Source organism: Podarcis cretensis (assembly GCF_951804945.1).
Source record: "Podarcis cretensis genome assembly, chromosome: 6".
NCBI lineage: Eukaryota > Metazoa > Chordata > Lepidosauria > Squamata > Lacertidae > Podarcis > Podarcis cretensis.
Genome location: NC_137175.1, coordinates 19276408 through 19293228, shown reverse-complemented (window position 1 = coordinate 19293228; position 16821 = coordinate 19276408). Strand labels below are relative to the sequence as shown.

At 42.2% G+C, this 16821-nt stretch overlaps 2 protein-coding genes across 3 annotated transcripts; one reads left to right on the top strand and one right to left on the bottom strand.

The window, feature by feature from the left end:
* Nucleotides 1-3713: 3713 nt before the first annotated feature.
* Nucleotides 3714-14070, bottom strand: DPM1 (dolichyl-phosphate mannosyltransferase subunit 1, catalytic). Of its 2 annotated transcripts, none has more exons than XM_079979978.1 (9): nt 13819-14070; nt 11893-11992; nt 10618-10651; nt 10007-10083; nt 9860-9885; nt 8471-8566; nt 7946-8014; nt 7633-7747; nt 3714-4061 (listed from the first exon to the last, which is right to left on the bottom strand). In XM_079979978.1, the coding sequence occupies exons 1-9, from the start codon at nt 13920-13922 to the stop codon at nt 3957-3959; spliced, it is 726 nt and encodes a 241-aa protein (XP_079836104.1). In that variant the 5' UTR covers nt 13923-14070; the 3' UTR covers nt 3714-3956. The 2 variants fall into 2 exon arrangements, with proteins under 2 accessions (XP_079836104.1, XP_079836105.1); XM_079979979.1 differs by having other exon boundaries at nt 13839-14016.
* A 49-nt stretch (nt 14071-14119) lies between these two features.
* Nucleotides 14120-16601, top strand: MOCS3 (molybdenum cofactor synthesis 3). The gene has a single exon (XM_079979662.1). The coding sequence runs from the start codon at nt 14121-14123 to the stop codon at nt 15417-15419; it is 1299 nt and encodes a 432-aa protein (XP_079835788.1). The 5' UTR covers nt 14120; the 3' UTR covers nt 15420-16601.
* Nucleotides 16602-16821: the final 220 nt, after the last annotated feature.

Here is a 16821-nt window from a genome sequence, read left to right as displayed (position 1 = left end):
CTTAAAGGTGAGGGAGTTGGATCACATGCTGTTGTTGTTTAGTCGTTTAGTCGTGTCCGACTCTTCGTGACCCCATGGACCAGAGAACGCCAGGCACTCCTGTCCTCCACTGCCCCCCGCAGCTTGGTCAGACTCATGCTGGTAACCTTGAAAACACTATCCAACCATCTCGTCCTCTGTCGCCCCCTTCTCCTTGTGCCCTCCATCTTTCCCAACATCAGGGTCTTCTCCAGGGAGTCTTCTCTTCTCATGAGGTGGCCAAAGTACTGGAGCCTCAGCTTCACAATCTGTCCTTCCAGTGAGCACTCAGGGCTGATTTCCTTCAGAATGGAGAGGTTTGATCTTCTTGCAGTCCATGGGACTCTCAAGAGTCTCCTCCAGCACCATAATTCAAAAGCATCAATTCTTCGGCGATCAGCCTTCTTTATGGTCCAGCTCTCACTTCCATACATCACTACTGGGAAAACCATAGCTTTAACTATACGGACCTTTGTTGGCAAGGTGATGTCTCTACTTCTCAAGATGCTGTCTAGGCCTGTCATTGCCCTTCTCCCAAGAAGCAGGCGTCTTTTAATTTCGTGGCTGCTGTCACCATCTGCAGTGATCATGGAGCCCAAGAAAGTAAAATCTCTCACTGCCTCCATTTCTTCCCCTTCTATTTGCCAGGAGGTGATGGGACCAGTAGCCATGATCTTCGTTTTTTTGATGTTGGGCTTCAGACCATATTTTGCACTCTCCTCTTTCACCCTCAATAAAAGGTTCTTTAATTCCCCCTCACTTTCTGCCATCAAGGTTGTGTCATCTGCATATCTGAGGTTGTTGATATTTCTTCCGGCAATCTTAATTCCGGCTAGGGATTCATCCAGCCCAGCCTTTCGCATGATGAATTCTGCATATAAGTTAAATAAGCAGGGAGACAAAATGCAGCCTTGTCGTACTCCTTTCCCAATTTTGAACCAGTCAGTTGTTCCATATCCAGTTCTAACTGTAGCTTCTTGTCCCACATAGAGATTTCTCAGGAGACAGATGAGGTGATCAGGCACTCCCATTTCTTTAAGAACTTGCCATAGTTTGCCATGGTTGACACAGTCAAAGGCTTTTTTTTTGGATCACATACTGTCATTATAATGAGATATGGCTGGGGGAACAAGGTTCTAAGGCTTATAGTTAAAAAATGGTTCAACTCTTAAAACTTGGCAGTGTAATAAAAGCAAGCTTGGTGGATGGCCCATGCCAAATTTGGGGTAGAAAGGATATTACTTGTTTTAAGCAAGCTAAACATTTGGTGAGACTGGCATACTGACAGATGCTGTGCATTTTTCTTCCATAGACTTTGCTGAGGTATTTTTTTCTGGAAATATTTCTCCATTTGCATTGTGCCTTTTGGGAAATAGTTTGTTGTGTTGGGTCAAGGAAAACATATTTAGTGTGTGCTTTTCCCTATTATTAGCGTAATGTATCTGTACTCTTTGGAGTAAGCTTAGGCCCGCCCTGTGGAACTCCCTCCCATCAGATGTCAAAGAAATAAACAACTATCTGACTTTTAGAAGACACCTGAAGGCAGCCCTGTTTAGGGAATTATTTAATTTTTGATGTTTTATCTTGTTTTTAATATTCTGTTGGGAGTCGCCCAGAGTGGCTGGGAAAACCTAGCCAGATGGGCTGGGTGTAAATAATAAAAAATTATCATTAATTATTATTATTATTATTATTATTATTATTATTATGGCTTCATAGCTCCCTGATTAACAATTTAAACTGCATTGTATTGTTGAAAAAAGAGGAATAAAACTTGGCATATATTAATATTCAATTAACCAAAAATGGTATTTCTTGCTGGGTACTTGTAAAATGGGGTGGTAGATTCAATGGCATTGGCTACATGTGCCTATTCCAGTGAACAGACAAGTCTTAAGATGTAGGTCCCATCACACTACTGTTTTTTTTTATTTGGTGGATTTATGTCCTGCTTTTGGCCTGGAGTCTGAAAAACAACCAACATTTATAAAGCACAACAGATGCACCAGGAAATACATAGTCTTGGAACAGCAAGCTTCCTTTTCTCTTGCATTCACCACTACACACAAACATAACAGATTGGGTTGTAGTTTTATCCCCGCTCTCCCAATGCAATCACAATTTGGGAGTACCTGTGGGCCTGCTATATTTTCCAGAAGAGAACCTAACCATTCATGGATAGATAATTTGCAATTCTATATAGCCTGAACTCTGGAGCTTGATTTCCATATTCCTTTCATGTATACTATGAATTACAAATAACCAAACTCTCTTGAAGTGCAGAGGTATACTGCAAAAAAAATTACTGCCGGGGATCAGAGTGTACTTTTTGTTTTGTTTTTCCACGAACAGTTCACATTAGGATTCTATTAATGTTAGCAGTAATCTAAATATGGATAAGTGTACAGCCAGGAAGCCATTACTGCACTAGCTGTATTCAGAGAAGTATGCACTATTGTATTTAGCTGCAAAAAATCTTATGTAGGTGCACCCATGAAAAATAGGCCACACTGTACATGTGTCCATATCCAAGTGCTTCTGGAGTTTTTTGCCTATCTCGTCCCAAACGAACATTATTTGTTAAAAAATCCTGCCATAATCCTGAAGTCCAGCCATAATTCCTAGCGAGGGGTAGTAATTTTCCAAAGCAGTGCAATTATGAATTACATAATGTGGTTCAGGCCCTACCTAAAGGTCCAAATCAAACGTTTAGCGCCAGGAGTGTGTTTTTTGGACCTCTAGCAGTAATGCCATAGGGCATTTTATGTTGTTTAACATCCATATGAAGCTGTTGAGAATAGTTATTAAGAGATTTGTGGTCAGGTGCCATCAATATGCTGATAAAATAAACGCAGCTCTATTTCTCCACAACATCTGAATCACAGGAGGCTGTGCAGGCCCTGGACCAGGGGATGCTGGGAAATTAACTAGGCTTGAATCCTGGCAAAATGGAGGTTTTAGGGGCAGGTGGTTCTTGTGTCTGAGAAACTGGCTGATTTCCCATGCTGGATGGGGCAGCACCTCCTCTGAAGGAGCCCCCACAGCCTGGGGACTTGCATGGGGGTTTTCGCTTGGGAACCACATGCAAGGGATGTTGTCAGCCCCATGTTCAGTGCTTGGGGAAACTAGAGCTGACAAAGTGGTTGTTTGTCGCCTCCCGTCCATTGACAAGGGCAGGAGAAACAAGGCTGCAGTTTGCAAGTGTGACTGTTTTGCTTTGCTGCAGTTGCTTGCAAAATGTAGTTTTGTTTCTCCCCTCTGTGCCATATGATGGGGGAAGAAGAAGCAAGGCTGCTTAGCGCTGGGTTGGGTCCATGAGAGGCAGAACCACACCCAGCACTAAATAGGACCTGCCTTCCTCACATCAGCTCATCATCAGGGGTGTGATCCTGCTTGGTCCAAATGCACTTAATTTAAATACATGGAGGGGCAGACTGAATGGTATTTTCTGTGGCTCTGACTTATGCACATGGAGAGGGGCAAATGCACTTGATCCACGTTCAGCTTCCCTGGGATGCAACGTGCAAATGTAGTCTACATGCATAAAATCTAACATGCATAGGCCAATTCCACCCCCCCCCCAGCGGACATGTGAATCTTTAAACAATGAATATCATGTTAAAGAAGGATGCAAATAGCTTACTCCATTCAGAGCAGGTGGTCTCATCCCACGCATACCCAAAATTTAAACACAATTTAAATGGAATGGGTTTATTTTTGTATAGTAAACATTACACAGTGATCATTATTCACATTTAATAAATAATGCCGCCCGAATTATATGCACTGTATTGTTTTTCTTCAAATCAGAAATTAGCAATGATTTTCTATATATAGCCACAAGAAAACTTAGCAAGATTCCACTAACCCATATAAAAATAATTTCTTCAGTCCAATGCAAAAGTAAATGGAATGCTAGGAAGATTCTCTTTAATAAATTATGTAGTTGCAAACAAAGTCAACAGTCCCTTTACAAAAGAAACTATTTCATTGCCTCCTAGTTTAGATTCGCCATAGACTCTGTCCACAAATGATATAGGTACCTATTAAAAAAACAAAACACAAAATTATTTTAGTTTTAACATAACAAGTTCAAGAAGTAATAGAAAGTAAAAAAGGGCCACTTCAGCTCCATCTAGCATCATGTCCAGAATAAAATCTGCTTTGGTGAGAAGGTATGAAATGATGGCACCTATGTTATCATAGCCATTTTCACTCTCAAAATCTAGTTCTAATCCAAAGCATATCAGCTACCATCTCCTGTAAAAGCATGTTCCTAGTGTGCACGACTGGATCTTGCCTGTGGTGGCAGAAGCTCCAATGGCTCAGAAGAATAGTTAAGGCTCTCCTTTCTCTTTTTGGTTAACATGGTCTTTCAAGCAGTGGCTGAAAACTTTTCTGTTCACTCAGGTTTTTGACAGCATTTTAATCTGACGATTTTCTGCAGCAAAATGTCCTGCTATGTTATTCTGTCTGTTAAGTTGTTTTAATGATTTAAATTGTTTTGTTGTTGTTGTTGTTTTAAAGAAACATTTGTGTTGGACCCCAGGATGGAGTACAAGAAAACAGCATAAACACTAGATTAGAACAATAACATCAGCAATTACAGGAGACATAAAAAGTAATTACAGCAGGCATAAAAAATTACTTCTCTGGCTTACACTCCACCCACAAACACCTGGTGAAAAGAAGACTTGAGAACAAAAAGACATCAGTGAGGGATACACCCCCAAAGGGAGGGAGTTACAGAGATCTGGTGGTACTGCAGAGGGGGTCCTATCTCGCATCACCACCCAATAAGCTGTATTTGCAGATGTCAATGCCTGGATGAGCAGATATAGGGAGAGGCCCTCTTTCAGCTTTGTAAGTTAAAGTCAAGGTCTTGAACTGGGCATGGCTGCAAACAGCCTGGCAAAAATATTATTAAAACTCTTTGTTCAAAAGGCAGGGTATAAATCTTTTAAACAAAGGGAAAAGCAGAGACAAAATCCTGTTTGGCTTTCTTTTCAGCATCCCCATCTATGTGGTGGTGGGTTTTCCATATTGCAGCAGAATTCATCACCATCTCAACAGTAGTTAAAATAGTGTTATACCTGCAATTAGTTCCAGTTACAGATAGGTAGCCGTGTTGGTCTGCCATAGTCAAAACAAAATAAAAAAATTCCTTCCAGTAGTACCTTAAAGACCAACTAAGTTAGTTCTTGGTATGAGCTTTCGTGTGCATGCACACTTCTTCAGATACTGAAGGAAAGCTCATACCAAGAACTAACTTAGTTGGTCTTTAAGGTACTACTGGAAGGAATTTTTTTATTTTGTTTTGACCTGCAATTAGTGTTATACTTCCAAGGGATACATACTTGGGCTACAATCCTACACACACACTAGCCTCAGACAACAATTGCTCTTGTAGCACCTTAAAAACTAGCACACTTTATTCTAGCATGATGCATGAAGTGTAATTCTCAGTTGCCGGTATATATGGTTGTAAATAGTGGGATAAGGGGGAAACAAAATGCAAAAAGTACAAATACCGGCAATTCAATTGAGAGCTAATATATGCACAGTAAGTAGAGTGACCCTTTACAAAAGCAGTGCCAAGTGTTATCTGGAAGTAACACAGTACTTCCACTGAATGCAGGAACTATTCAATGATAAACGTGCATAGGATCGCACTGTTAGGGGAATTAGCACAGTCCTATGAACAGAATACTAGACTTGATCTGGAGAAGCATGTGAATTCATATAGCCCTGAGAAAGTTACTACCTCTCATCCTGAGCCCCTTATCTGTAATTTGGGAACAATACTAACCTACCTCACAGGGTTACTGTGAGAACAAGAGAGGCAAATGTTACTGTATATACCTTCTAAGTGTTAAATAAGATTACCAGTAAGCCTAACATGCATTTTATTTTTGTAGCAAACATATTGAAGTGCTGCTCCTTTAATAACTATATTGCACATGGTTCTAATTCAGTAGCTATTCATTTAAATATAGTAAACACTGATTTGCAGTGCTTTAGAATGCCAGCTATTTTCACTATACTGAAGCAGGAACTTTCCAGCGTGTAAGACTATATGTTAAATAATACCCAAGGGCCCAAAGTCAGACAGTGGAATCCACAGAAAGTCTGGCTAGGTACTCTCAGTTGGCATACTGAACCAGAAATCAGCTGGCAGGCAGAAATGGAAAAAAACACGCTTCCCACACACATGCCGCTCTGCCAAACATGAGTTGTTGCATCTCTAGGCAATAGTTTCTTCTGCCAACGGAGAGCCAAAGGCAGAGGCTTGTCTAGTACATTTTCAGTTGCTTCACCGACAACAAGGGCACAGTCTTGAGACAGAATTGCTAAAGAATCTGGGACTCCTACTGGAGGCTCTTGCAAGTGCAGGAAAAAGCAGCTTGGAATGTAGTGGAATGAGACAGTCTAGAACGCTTATGCTAAAAAATAATCTCATAAAACATGTTTATTTTCTTAGCAGTCTTGTACCTGTTTGGGAATCCTAAGAAACCAAAAAAGAAGTACAATTTTGAAATCAGTGATTAAAATCAGTGCAGTTCTGAAAGGTTCAGTCCACTATCTTGATTCAAAATGGTATCTAAGCATAGATAAAAACCTGCTCCTTGATGTCAGGAACCATCATGCAAAATTTGGTTACATAGGATGAGATTCAACTGCCCTGTTCTGCTACTGGAAGCCAGTGCAAGGACTCCCATTAGCGCAATGGGGTTCCCCTGTTCCCTCTCGTACCCCACGCCTCCCCCAAATCCATTCTGGAGGATTGGGAGAGTGCCCAGAACAACACACTGGGGGAGCCAAGGGGAGATCATTCCATAGGGCAAAGCAGAAATGGAAGGAATGATTTCCTTAGCACTACAACTGAATTTCGCCCAGTATCTTAAGAGATGTCCAAATGCATAGTGAACAAACAACTTTCCAAAATACAGAGCAGAATCCACAACAAAGGCAGGTCACCATGTTTGTGCGAGGGTGCCAAGAAGAGATTTTCATCCGCAAAAGAAGCACCCACACCTGCTGTTGTTTAAAGCTTGTTAAAATAAGGAATGACTGTTGAAGTTAGGTACATATTAGGTAGACATTTGTTAATTAGGGCTTTCCAGTGTACTATGGCATAGATAGGGATTAACTTTTATCCCTAATTCATTAATAGCAATTAAGTTGATAGTCCAAGTCTAAATAGTTGCTGGAAGGTTGGAGAGAACTAACTCGTAGTTGCACAGTGTCTGTATAACTGATCTGAATTAGGGGTTATGACTGGAGATCATTGGATTATTGGCTCAATTCAATACATTTTTGTGAACACATGGAACTCAAGCGGGTACCTGTCGCAGTACAGGATGTTAAACAAATTAAATATTCATATTTTTAACAGCAATTACCACAAGCCTACATTGGTACGTTGCTGACTGCCAAGCTCCTCACAACATTACATAATTTGTGTAATTTCTGTCACAATATTAGATTTAGTAGTTCTCAGGCTTATTACACCTCCTGGGCCATTTTGCAGCTGTTAGCCAATTATTATTCTATTATCCGTCAGGTAAATTTATAATATTTAAAATGTAGTGTTTGTGATTTAACATTCTTTACCTCTCCAACAGAGAAACCCAGTTGTCTGGCCCGGACAATCATTTCCATCTGGAAAACATATCCCTTTGAGACGCATTTCTCCATCAGTTTTTGTAAAACATCTTTTCTATATAACCTACAGAGAAAGTACATAAAATCAAAACCTCTTGAAATATTTCCGTTATACAAACACTCCACAATTGCAGTCTTTACTCCCAAAATTAAACAAGCTTTACAATTTCAATCCATGTCTGACATTATTATCCATTTCAAATTGACCATTAATTTTATTGCTCATCTTTGAAAGCTGAATGCAACATTAGAAGCAACACACCTGAAGCTGCCTGTTAAGTCGGATGCACCTGGCCGCAGTAGAACTTGAGTTAGGAAGTTGGCGCCACGGCTGCCAAGAAAGATAAGGAGTTTTGGTAAACATTTAGAATCCGATGTTGAAAAATCACAAACTGTTCTATAGATGGGATTTCACTACAATAACATTGGCCTGCGTCAATACAAATGCATAATTTGGAAGAGTTTGCTAATTCACATCAGGCCAAGAAAAGAAGCATGTAGAACAAAAAAGATTTATCTATCCCAGTTTGTAAATTGTTTATATATTGCCAAACACAACCAGGAGAATTACAAGAATAAAAGATAATCAAATCTCTGCCCACAGGTTTACTATCTATGAAGTAGGACGGGGGGGGGGGGAATGCAAGAATAATAAAAAAGCAAGAATAAAAGACTAATGTGGAACAGTACAAAAGGAGGAGGAGGAGAGTTAATAACAGAACTCAGAATCCTCCTGTGTGGCTTTTTCTATCACAAACCTTGAATGATGGAAGAAGTAGCTACAAACCTGATCAATTTTCGTTTCAAATCCCACCCATGCACACCTCCATTTCCTTTATATCGCGTTCCAGACACAATGTCAAAGTTACCTTCTTTCTGTGTTCTATGTAAACATTTGAGAGGAAGAGGGAAACACAATTACATTAACAAAAATCTATTAACTTCCAATAATCTAGGTCTGATTTAATACAATAAATTCAGCTTAAGGAAGGCACCAAGTTGAGAAGGGGAGAAAAAGTGTCCTTTTGTGACTGGCAGGTCGAGGCTGTAGTAAAAGGGAGTAATTTCAACTGGCAAACTAATCTCTTTTAATTCTTCCCATCTTAGTTTTGCCAGTTTGAGGACCAGGCAAAAAGCAATAATAACAGAAGAAACAATCAACAGTATAATAATTTTCTTTGTTTTACTATGCCTCCTCCAGTGCCTCACTGTTTCAAGCACACAAAACACTCGTTTCCATAAAAATAGCAGAGAAAAAGGGGTGGGGAGCAAGACTCAATAAATACTACATGAATGCAATCACTTTTATTTTCTAAGCTATCACTATCAGTTTCTGCTTCTTCATATGTATCAAACGATGACAAGTTTGAGGTCAAGTCAAGAGGACAGAAAAGACAGAAACAGATCCGCCAACTACATCAACAAAAGGAAGCCCATAAGCAAAGAAAACCTGAATTCTCCCTTCTCTTGTGACAACGGCAGTGCCCCCTAGAGGCAAAAACGATTCTTGCTCTTGCATTTGAGAGTTGTACTCTAGGTGCACAGGAATCCGATACTGTTCATAGTTTTACATAAAAGTTTACCTGTTGCATAGTTTTTAGAAATCATTCTGGGGGAGTATGCTTATGAAAACCTAGTCTTAAAAACTTTATTCACCGTTCTGGAGGAAAATATTTCATAACTCATTATTTTTCAGAAAAACTCGAAAGCACAGGCAGAATATGTTCCCCCTTGCCACCATAATTTTAAGAGGGTTTTTTTTTGTGGACTTTCACATTTCTGTGCTGCTATCCTTGTGAAGTTTGGCAGGATTCTGACCTTGCTGTAAACTTTATCCAATTCTGGTCAAAAATTAAAGTTTAGACTCTTCTGATTTCTTGCACTGTTCAATCTATTGCCCATTGCTAATGTACCAAATGTAAATGCAGACAGGACAAAGTATCTGTTTCATACGAAGAAGGTTGCAGGTTCATTCCCCAATATCGCCAGGTAAGATTGTAAGAGATTTCTGCCTGAAACCCTAGAGAACTTCTGCCAGTCAGTGTAGATTATACTGAGCTAGTTGGATAAATAGTTTAACTTGGTATAAGGCAGCTTCCTATGCACCTGGGCAATAAATGTCAAGGTCTGACTGAAATATTTTAAAAATACTAAAAATATTTAAAATACTACCCACCTGATGAACTCTGGAATGAATTTTGGCTGAAACACAAAAGAGAGATGTGGGAAAATGAAAATATACTGCAGCTCAGTGCAAGTTAAATAAAGAAAACTTTATAAAAGGCTAAAAAAATGTATGCACAGATACAACAGAAACACTTACGTGGTGTGAGAGGTCAGCATCCATTATAATAATGAAGTTTCCTGTGGCATGCTTCATTCCATGAATGTAAGCAGTCCCTGGTGTAAATGATACAAAGGCAAGATCTGTCACCCACATTCAGAATCATGTATGTGAGCTGTCAGCTACAAGGCTGATTCAGTTTCTCTTTAAAGTCAACATATGGAATAAAAAAATGCCCAACATTTTTATTGAATGGCTGCTTGATCAATCTGCAATCCCACTCCAGCCTGTCCCAGGCAACAGTTAGTCACACATGCATGAATTTCAAGCAGCTACTACACCCCCAAGGTGTAGTGTATAAATGGGGATAAACAGTGTAATTTCATGGTTAAAGAAAACTGTGTAGGTTCAGCTTATTATTTAACTGGAGTTGTGATATGTTGGACACTGTTGAAAACCAACAAATATGCGTTCCTACCCCCAGAAAGGTATATATACATATGTAAGGTTTTTTCCAAGTTTCCAACACACATGCTAACCAACAGAGTTAAAGGTATGATTAAACTCATGCTTTTTAAAATGGTAAACTGCCCTGGGAGTTCAAGGTCAGAATATAAAACTTGTAAATCCTCAAATTAATGAATACTTACCCAATCCAAGTTTCTTTGCTCTGGGTCTTAAAAGCTGTAAAATATCAGTGGAGGAAATGAGTAACCAATTAATTGCATTAAATGATCCATGATTGTAGGTTTTTTATTATCATTTCAGCTAAATATTAGCATTACCACAGTTGCTCTTCTCTCAAATAGGGCTGCTACACTTCCATATTTACAGAGCAAGCTGTCTTTAACATTTGGATTACACAGACATTAATTCAGATCAAAACAGTTACAGAATATAGAGCTGTAGACCAAGTTTAGAATGGTCTGTTGAAGATGGGAAATAGAGCCAAAGCTGGCTGAATCAGCTGTGCGTGGTGCTGACTTTGGGTCTTTGAAGTCATTGCGATGTCAGGTGACTGACAGATGATCAGCCCACCCACTTGTTGATTTCAGCCCAAAGAGCCAAAAAAGTCCCCCGCCCTTAGCGTAAAGTATGGCTCACCACCAAGCACTTCAAAATAAGGGAGGCTTGACTAGCAGGGTTAGAGCATACACCTGCCATACATCTATGCTCTCTTAGGCGCTCACATAAAAACTGCAGGGGCTTAGTGCAAGTAAGTTTGTTCATTATCAGAAATATGTATTGCATTTTAAAAAAATAATGCATTTCCAATTTTTCTTAGCAACGCTTCATCAAGAGGTATTCAGCAGCATATATACCTTTAAGGATTTAATTCTGCAAATATGGGTGGGCACAGTATCAAATGGATGAAAATGTATTGAATAATATCCAACTGAGTCACAATCAGAGTAGAACCCATTGCAATTAATGGACAAGTAGAGTCCACTGATTTCAATGGATCTACTCAGACTACAACCGACATTTAATATCACCCACTGTATATGCAGCTGAAGAAGCATTGCTAACACTTCACCTGGAACCCCTGTTGCAGGGCTGAGCATGGCAAACTTTTCTGTGTGTGTCACAATGCAAAAATTATGGGGAAAGTGGTATCTGGTAGATTTCTCACAGACAGCTATTAGAGCATCCTATGAGGTCAAGTAATGACAACTCTAAGAATTAGCACAACTTTATAAAGTGAAAATTAAAACTGCATCCAAATATGCTAATTCAGGAAATTTCAAACTACTCCCAATGTTGCTACCCATGTTATCAACCTGAATAAACTGGTAAACAATTCAGTGTTAAAAAAACGAACAACCCATGCATTCAAATTTCATCCCTTAATGCTAATAATATTATTAAGCACCTTGTGTTGTAACAGCAAACAAGTCAAGTCAAAAAATAAACATATGACTCACAATCTTATCAGATCCATAAATCTTTATCAACTGTTCAGCAACTTCCTGTGTCCCATCAGGACTTCCATCATCTATTACTATAATTTCGAAATCATTTCCACTGAAAAAATAGAGAATTACATTTTAAAGCCAGGTTCAAAAGTTAAAGTATATAAAGTACAGTATTATGAAAGTGGGTAGGGGAACAGAAAGAAATAGCCAATGCTTCCTCATCAAAAGTAAATGGTGTTATTAATTCTATTACAATGCACTCTCCTCTCAAAATGGAACTGAAATGCTTCATAGTGCCCTTGCTCAAAGTAAATACCGCAGAGTAACAGTAGGGTTTGAACTGTTGGCCAATGTTGGTTATTCATTTCATGGGTCACAGTTGCCTCAGGCATTTGCCTGATTCAGAAACTGAATGATTAGAATCTTCGAAGTGGAAGGGACCCCAAGGGTCATCTAATTCAACCCCCGCAATGCAGAATCTCAACTAAAGCATCTATGACAGATGGCCATCCATCATCTGCTTAAAAACCTCCAAAGGAGGAGAGTCCATCACCTCCTAAGGGAGGCACTTCTTAAGGTCAAAAAGTTCTTCCTGATGTTTAAATGGAATTTCATTTATTGTAACTTGAATCCATTGGTTTAGGTTCTAGCCCCCAGAGCAGGAGAAAAGAAGCTTGCTCCATCTTCCATGGGACAGCTCTTTAGATATTTCAAGATGGCTATTGTATCTCCTCTCAGCCTCTTCTTTGGGCTAAACATTCCCAGTTCCTTCAACTGTTCCTCATTGAGGATTGGTTTCCAGGCCCCTGATCATTTTGGTCACCCTCCTCTGCACATGTTTCAGCTTGTCAATAGCCTTCTTAAACTGTGGTGACCAGAACCGGACACAGTACTGGCCTGACCAAGGCAGAATAGAGTGGTACTATTACTTTCCTTGACCTGGATGCTATACTTCTGTTGATGCAGCCTAGAACAGCATTAGCTTTTTTTGTGTGTTGCGGCATCACACTGTTGACTCATGCTAAGCCTGTGGTCTACCAAGACCCCCAGATCCTTTTCACAAATACTACTGGCAAATACTATTTTCACCATAGGCAAGAATCCAAAGACTGCTTAATGAAAACCTACAAAATCTACATTCTGACACTTACTCACTTACAGCTACACATAAACCTGTCTATAGATTACCTTGAGACAGTGGTTTAGAAGGTGATTAATAAATTGATTTTCATAATAATATAGGAATGTCCTGGAAAATCACCATCCAGTTTACATGCAGATGGGGGGAAATAATGTTTAGGTTTCACTCCTATGCTAGACACACTTGCTTGGAAGGAAATCTCACTTGGACACAAATGAAAGTTTACTTCCAAATAGACATGCATAAGCTTGTGCTGCCAGGCTTTAATCCTATGCACACACTCCCCTAAGTGTGAAAACCCCATTGGATTTACACGCACAGGGCTGCCCTGCGAAGTCCTAGCTTTTCTAAAACAACCAACAAACAAAAGTCATGTCTAAACATATTCTATGGGGGCGTAATGGGTCTGACGCATCCTTAAAACCTAGTTACAGGGTGGTGCCTGAAACAAACGAAGCAGATACAGTACATCTTTTACCCCTGGAAGGTAAGCAGACCCAACACCATCATGCCCTTACTTCGGGGTACATATACCACGGATTCACAACCCCCAACACCTTTAAAACGGCCTCGGGAGAAAAGCTTCTCCCCACGATATGGAGGATGCTAATTCGCAACGGCGACGATGGGAAACGGAACGGGGGTCCGGGAGATGGGGCTAGTTATTCCAGATTAACTAACGCCGAGTACAGGAACGGGGCGGATTTTTCCGGGGGGAGCTCGTTAGCGCTAGGGGCTTTTTTTTGTATATCGTTAAGTCGCTGAAACGAAACAAGTCCCCTCCTCTCAGTCACCTCTGCTCGAAACTCCTCACCAGCAGCCACACAATGAGCGGCAGGTTCTCGCGCTCATTGTAGGTGGGCAGCAGCACCGAGTACTTGTCCCGGGAGGCGGCCATGATGGTGGCGGCGGAGGGGGAGGAGGAGGCCTAGGCCTGGCAAGGGCCGAGCCGACGTCGCCTGCGTGCCAACCGGCCTCCTCAGCACCGAAGAGCCGCGGAAGCGGAAGAGGCGAGGCCTCCGCTCCCTCCCTCACAAACACCCGCGGCTCGCCGCTGAGGCGTTTCTACGCTCTCCGTGAGGCGCTGAGGTAAATCATGGCGGCGGGAAAGCGCGCTGAGGGGAGCGTGTTGGGAGGCGGCGGCGGCGGCGGCGAGTCCCAGGAGGCGCCAGGCCCGCTGAGCCGGCTGGACATCCGGCGCTACTCCCGGCAGCTGGTTCTCCCGGAGCTGGGCGTGAGCGGCCAGCTGCGGCTGTCGGGCTCCTCGGTGCTGGTGGTGGGCTGCGGAGGGCTGGGCTGCCCGGTGGCTCAGTACCTGGCGGCGGCGGGCGTGGGGCGCTTGGGCCTGGTGGACCCGGACGTGGTGGAGTTGGACAACCTCCACAGGCAGGTGCTGCACCGGGAGAGCCGCCTGGGCACCCCGAAAGCGCGCTCGGCGGCCTCGGCGCTGGGGGAGCTCAATTCCCGGGTGCGCTGCGTGCCTTACGAGCTGGCCCTGTCGCCCAGCAACGCCCTGCAGCTAGTCCGAGACCACGACGTGGTGGCCGACTGCTCGGACAACGTGCCCACCCGATACCTGGTCAACGACGCCTGCGTCCTGGCCGGGAAGCCCCTGGTCTCCGCCAGCGCCCTCAGGCTCGAAGGGCAGCTGGCGGTGTACAACCACCGAGGGGGGCCCTGCTACCGCTGCCTCTTCCCCAAGCCGCCCCCTCCGGAGACGGTCACCAACTGCGCCGACGGAGGGGTCCTGGGGGTCGTGCCGGGCATCCTCGGTACCCTCCAGGCCTTGGAAGTGATCAAGATCGCCTCTGGCATGGGCACCACGTGCCACGGGTCCATGCTGCTCTTCGACGCCCTGGAAGGCAGCTTCCGCCACATCAAGCTCAGGCCCAGGGACCCCAGGTGCGCTGTGTGCGGGGACCACCCCACGGTGACCGCCCTCCAGGACTATGAGGAATTCTGCGGGTCATCGGCAACGGACAAGTGCCGGGCGCTGCACCTGCTGAGCAGCGAGGAGAGGGTGTCCGTGGAGGAGTACAAAAGGGTCTTGGACAGCCGGGCTCCTCACGTGCTGGTGGACGTGCGCCCGCCGGTGGAAGTGGACATCTGCCGCCTGCCGCATTCCCTCCACGTGCCCTTAAGTAAGCTGGAAGGAGGAGACGAAGGATCCTTGAAGTCCCTGCGGCAGAGGATACAAGAAGCGAGGCAAGGGGCAGGTGACAGTGCGGCTCTCCCCCTTTACGTGGTCTGCAAATTGGGAAATGACTCTCAGAAGGCTGTGCGAATATTGCAGGGGTTGTCTCAGAATGGACTTGGTCCCATTTCTGTCAAGGATATCAGGGGAGGGCTGATGGCATGGGCTAGCAAAATCGACGAAGAGTTCCCCCAGTATTGATGTTTTCTAAGAGCAATAGCGGTCTGTTTTTATTCAAGTGTTTCATTGATCACTGTCGTGGCTGAAAATATTTGTAAGAATCCTGCAGAAGCCTTTTTGGAATATGTGAAATTTCTTTTTTAGGAAAAAAAGTTATTATTATTATTATAAAAGACAAATGTGTGTGTGCGTCGATTTGTTAAAAAGTCGTATGGGGTTGTAGCCGATGCTAGTCATGGTCAAAGAAGACCCAATGCAATTAATGGACATCACTAACTTAGGCCTTTTACTTTTAATGAATCTACTGATGAGAAAATCTTAGATGCAACTCACATCGTTTCAGAAGAATTGCTTCCGTAATAAGCTGGTTTATTTACATCTTCTTTTTTTTTTGAATCTCTAGTACTTTTCCTTTTACTAGTATTGATGCTTGTCTCAAGCTGCGACAAAAGGCACATCAAGGCATATATCAGGTTCCATTTATGTATCATCTAATACTCTTGAGAGCATTGAACATCACTGATTCAGTGAACTTTGAAAATGGCAGTCTCCCCTTCACTTTTCTCTATCATCTCCCTTGTGTGTCTTTAGTAATTACGTGTTTTGCTTAACAAAGCTGAGAGACAGCACTCTTCAACTTTCTCATGTATTCCTTCTTTCTGCATCCCACTATATCAGTTTGGATGCCATTTGCTGCCTCTACATCTTGGAGAATATTTGCTCCTGAGTCCTGTTGGGTGTATGGGGTTTACATATTGCACACATACTTTGCTTTCTCCCACACACTATTGCTGGGAACTTTTGTTATCTAGCACTTCATCTCTTCCTTTAGTTCCAGACTCTCCATCTTTTCTTTATGACCTACTTGGTTGTGAGCTATAAAATCACGTGAGAGAGGCATTCCTAAATAACTTGGAGGTAGACATTTATATAACCAATAACTTGAGGTTTCCCCCCTCATATCTGCTTGAACCCAACTAGTAGTGGATTTCGGAAAGAGCCATTTTCTGCACAAGAAGAAGATGGTGTCTGTTGTGTGCTATAGTATTCATCTCTATGTCTGTACTTCTGTATCGGTGTACAAATTTCCTCTGGCATGAGGTTCAAAGCTCATATGTATACTCAACTAACAGATCTTGGGAGAATACTAACAGAACATGTGCTTCCTCAGTGCTGCAAAATAAATACATAAATCAAAAATAATTTGGCACACTGAACATATAAAGGTATTCACAAGCATTTGCGTTGCTTTTTTCTGTGTTCAGAATTCATGATGTCAAACAGAACTTGGAGATTTGGGACAGAAAATAGGGTGAAACAGCTGTGCAATAAAGGTCACAATAGGAGGGAGATTGAGAGTCATGTGATTATTGATAGTTGAACAGATACTGTCCACACTCTCCCCACCCCAAATATTTCTTTG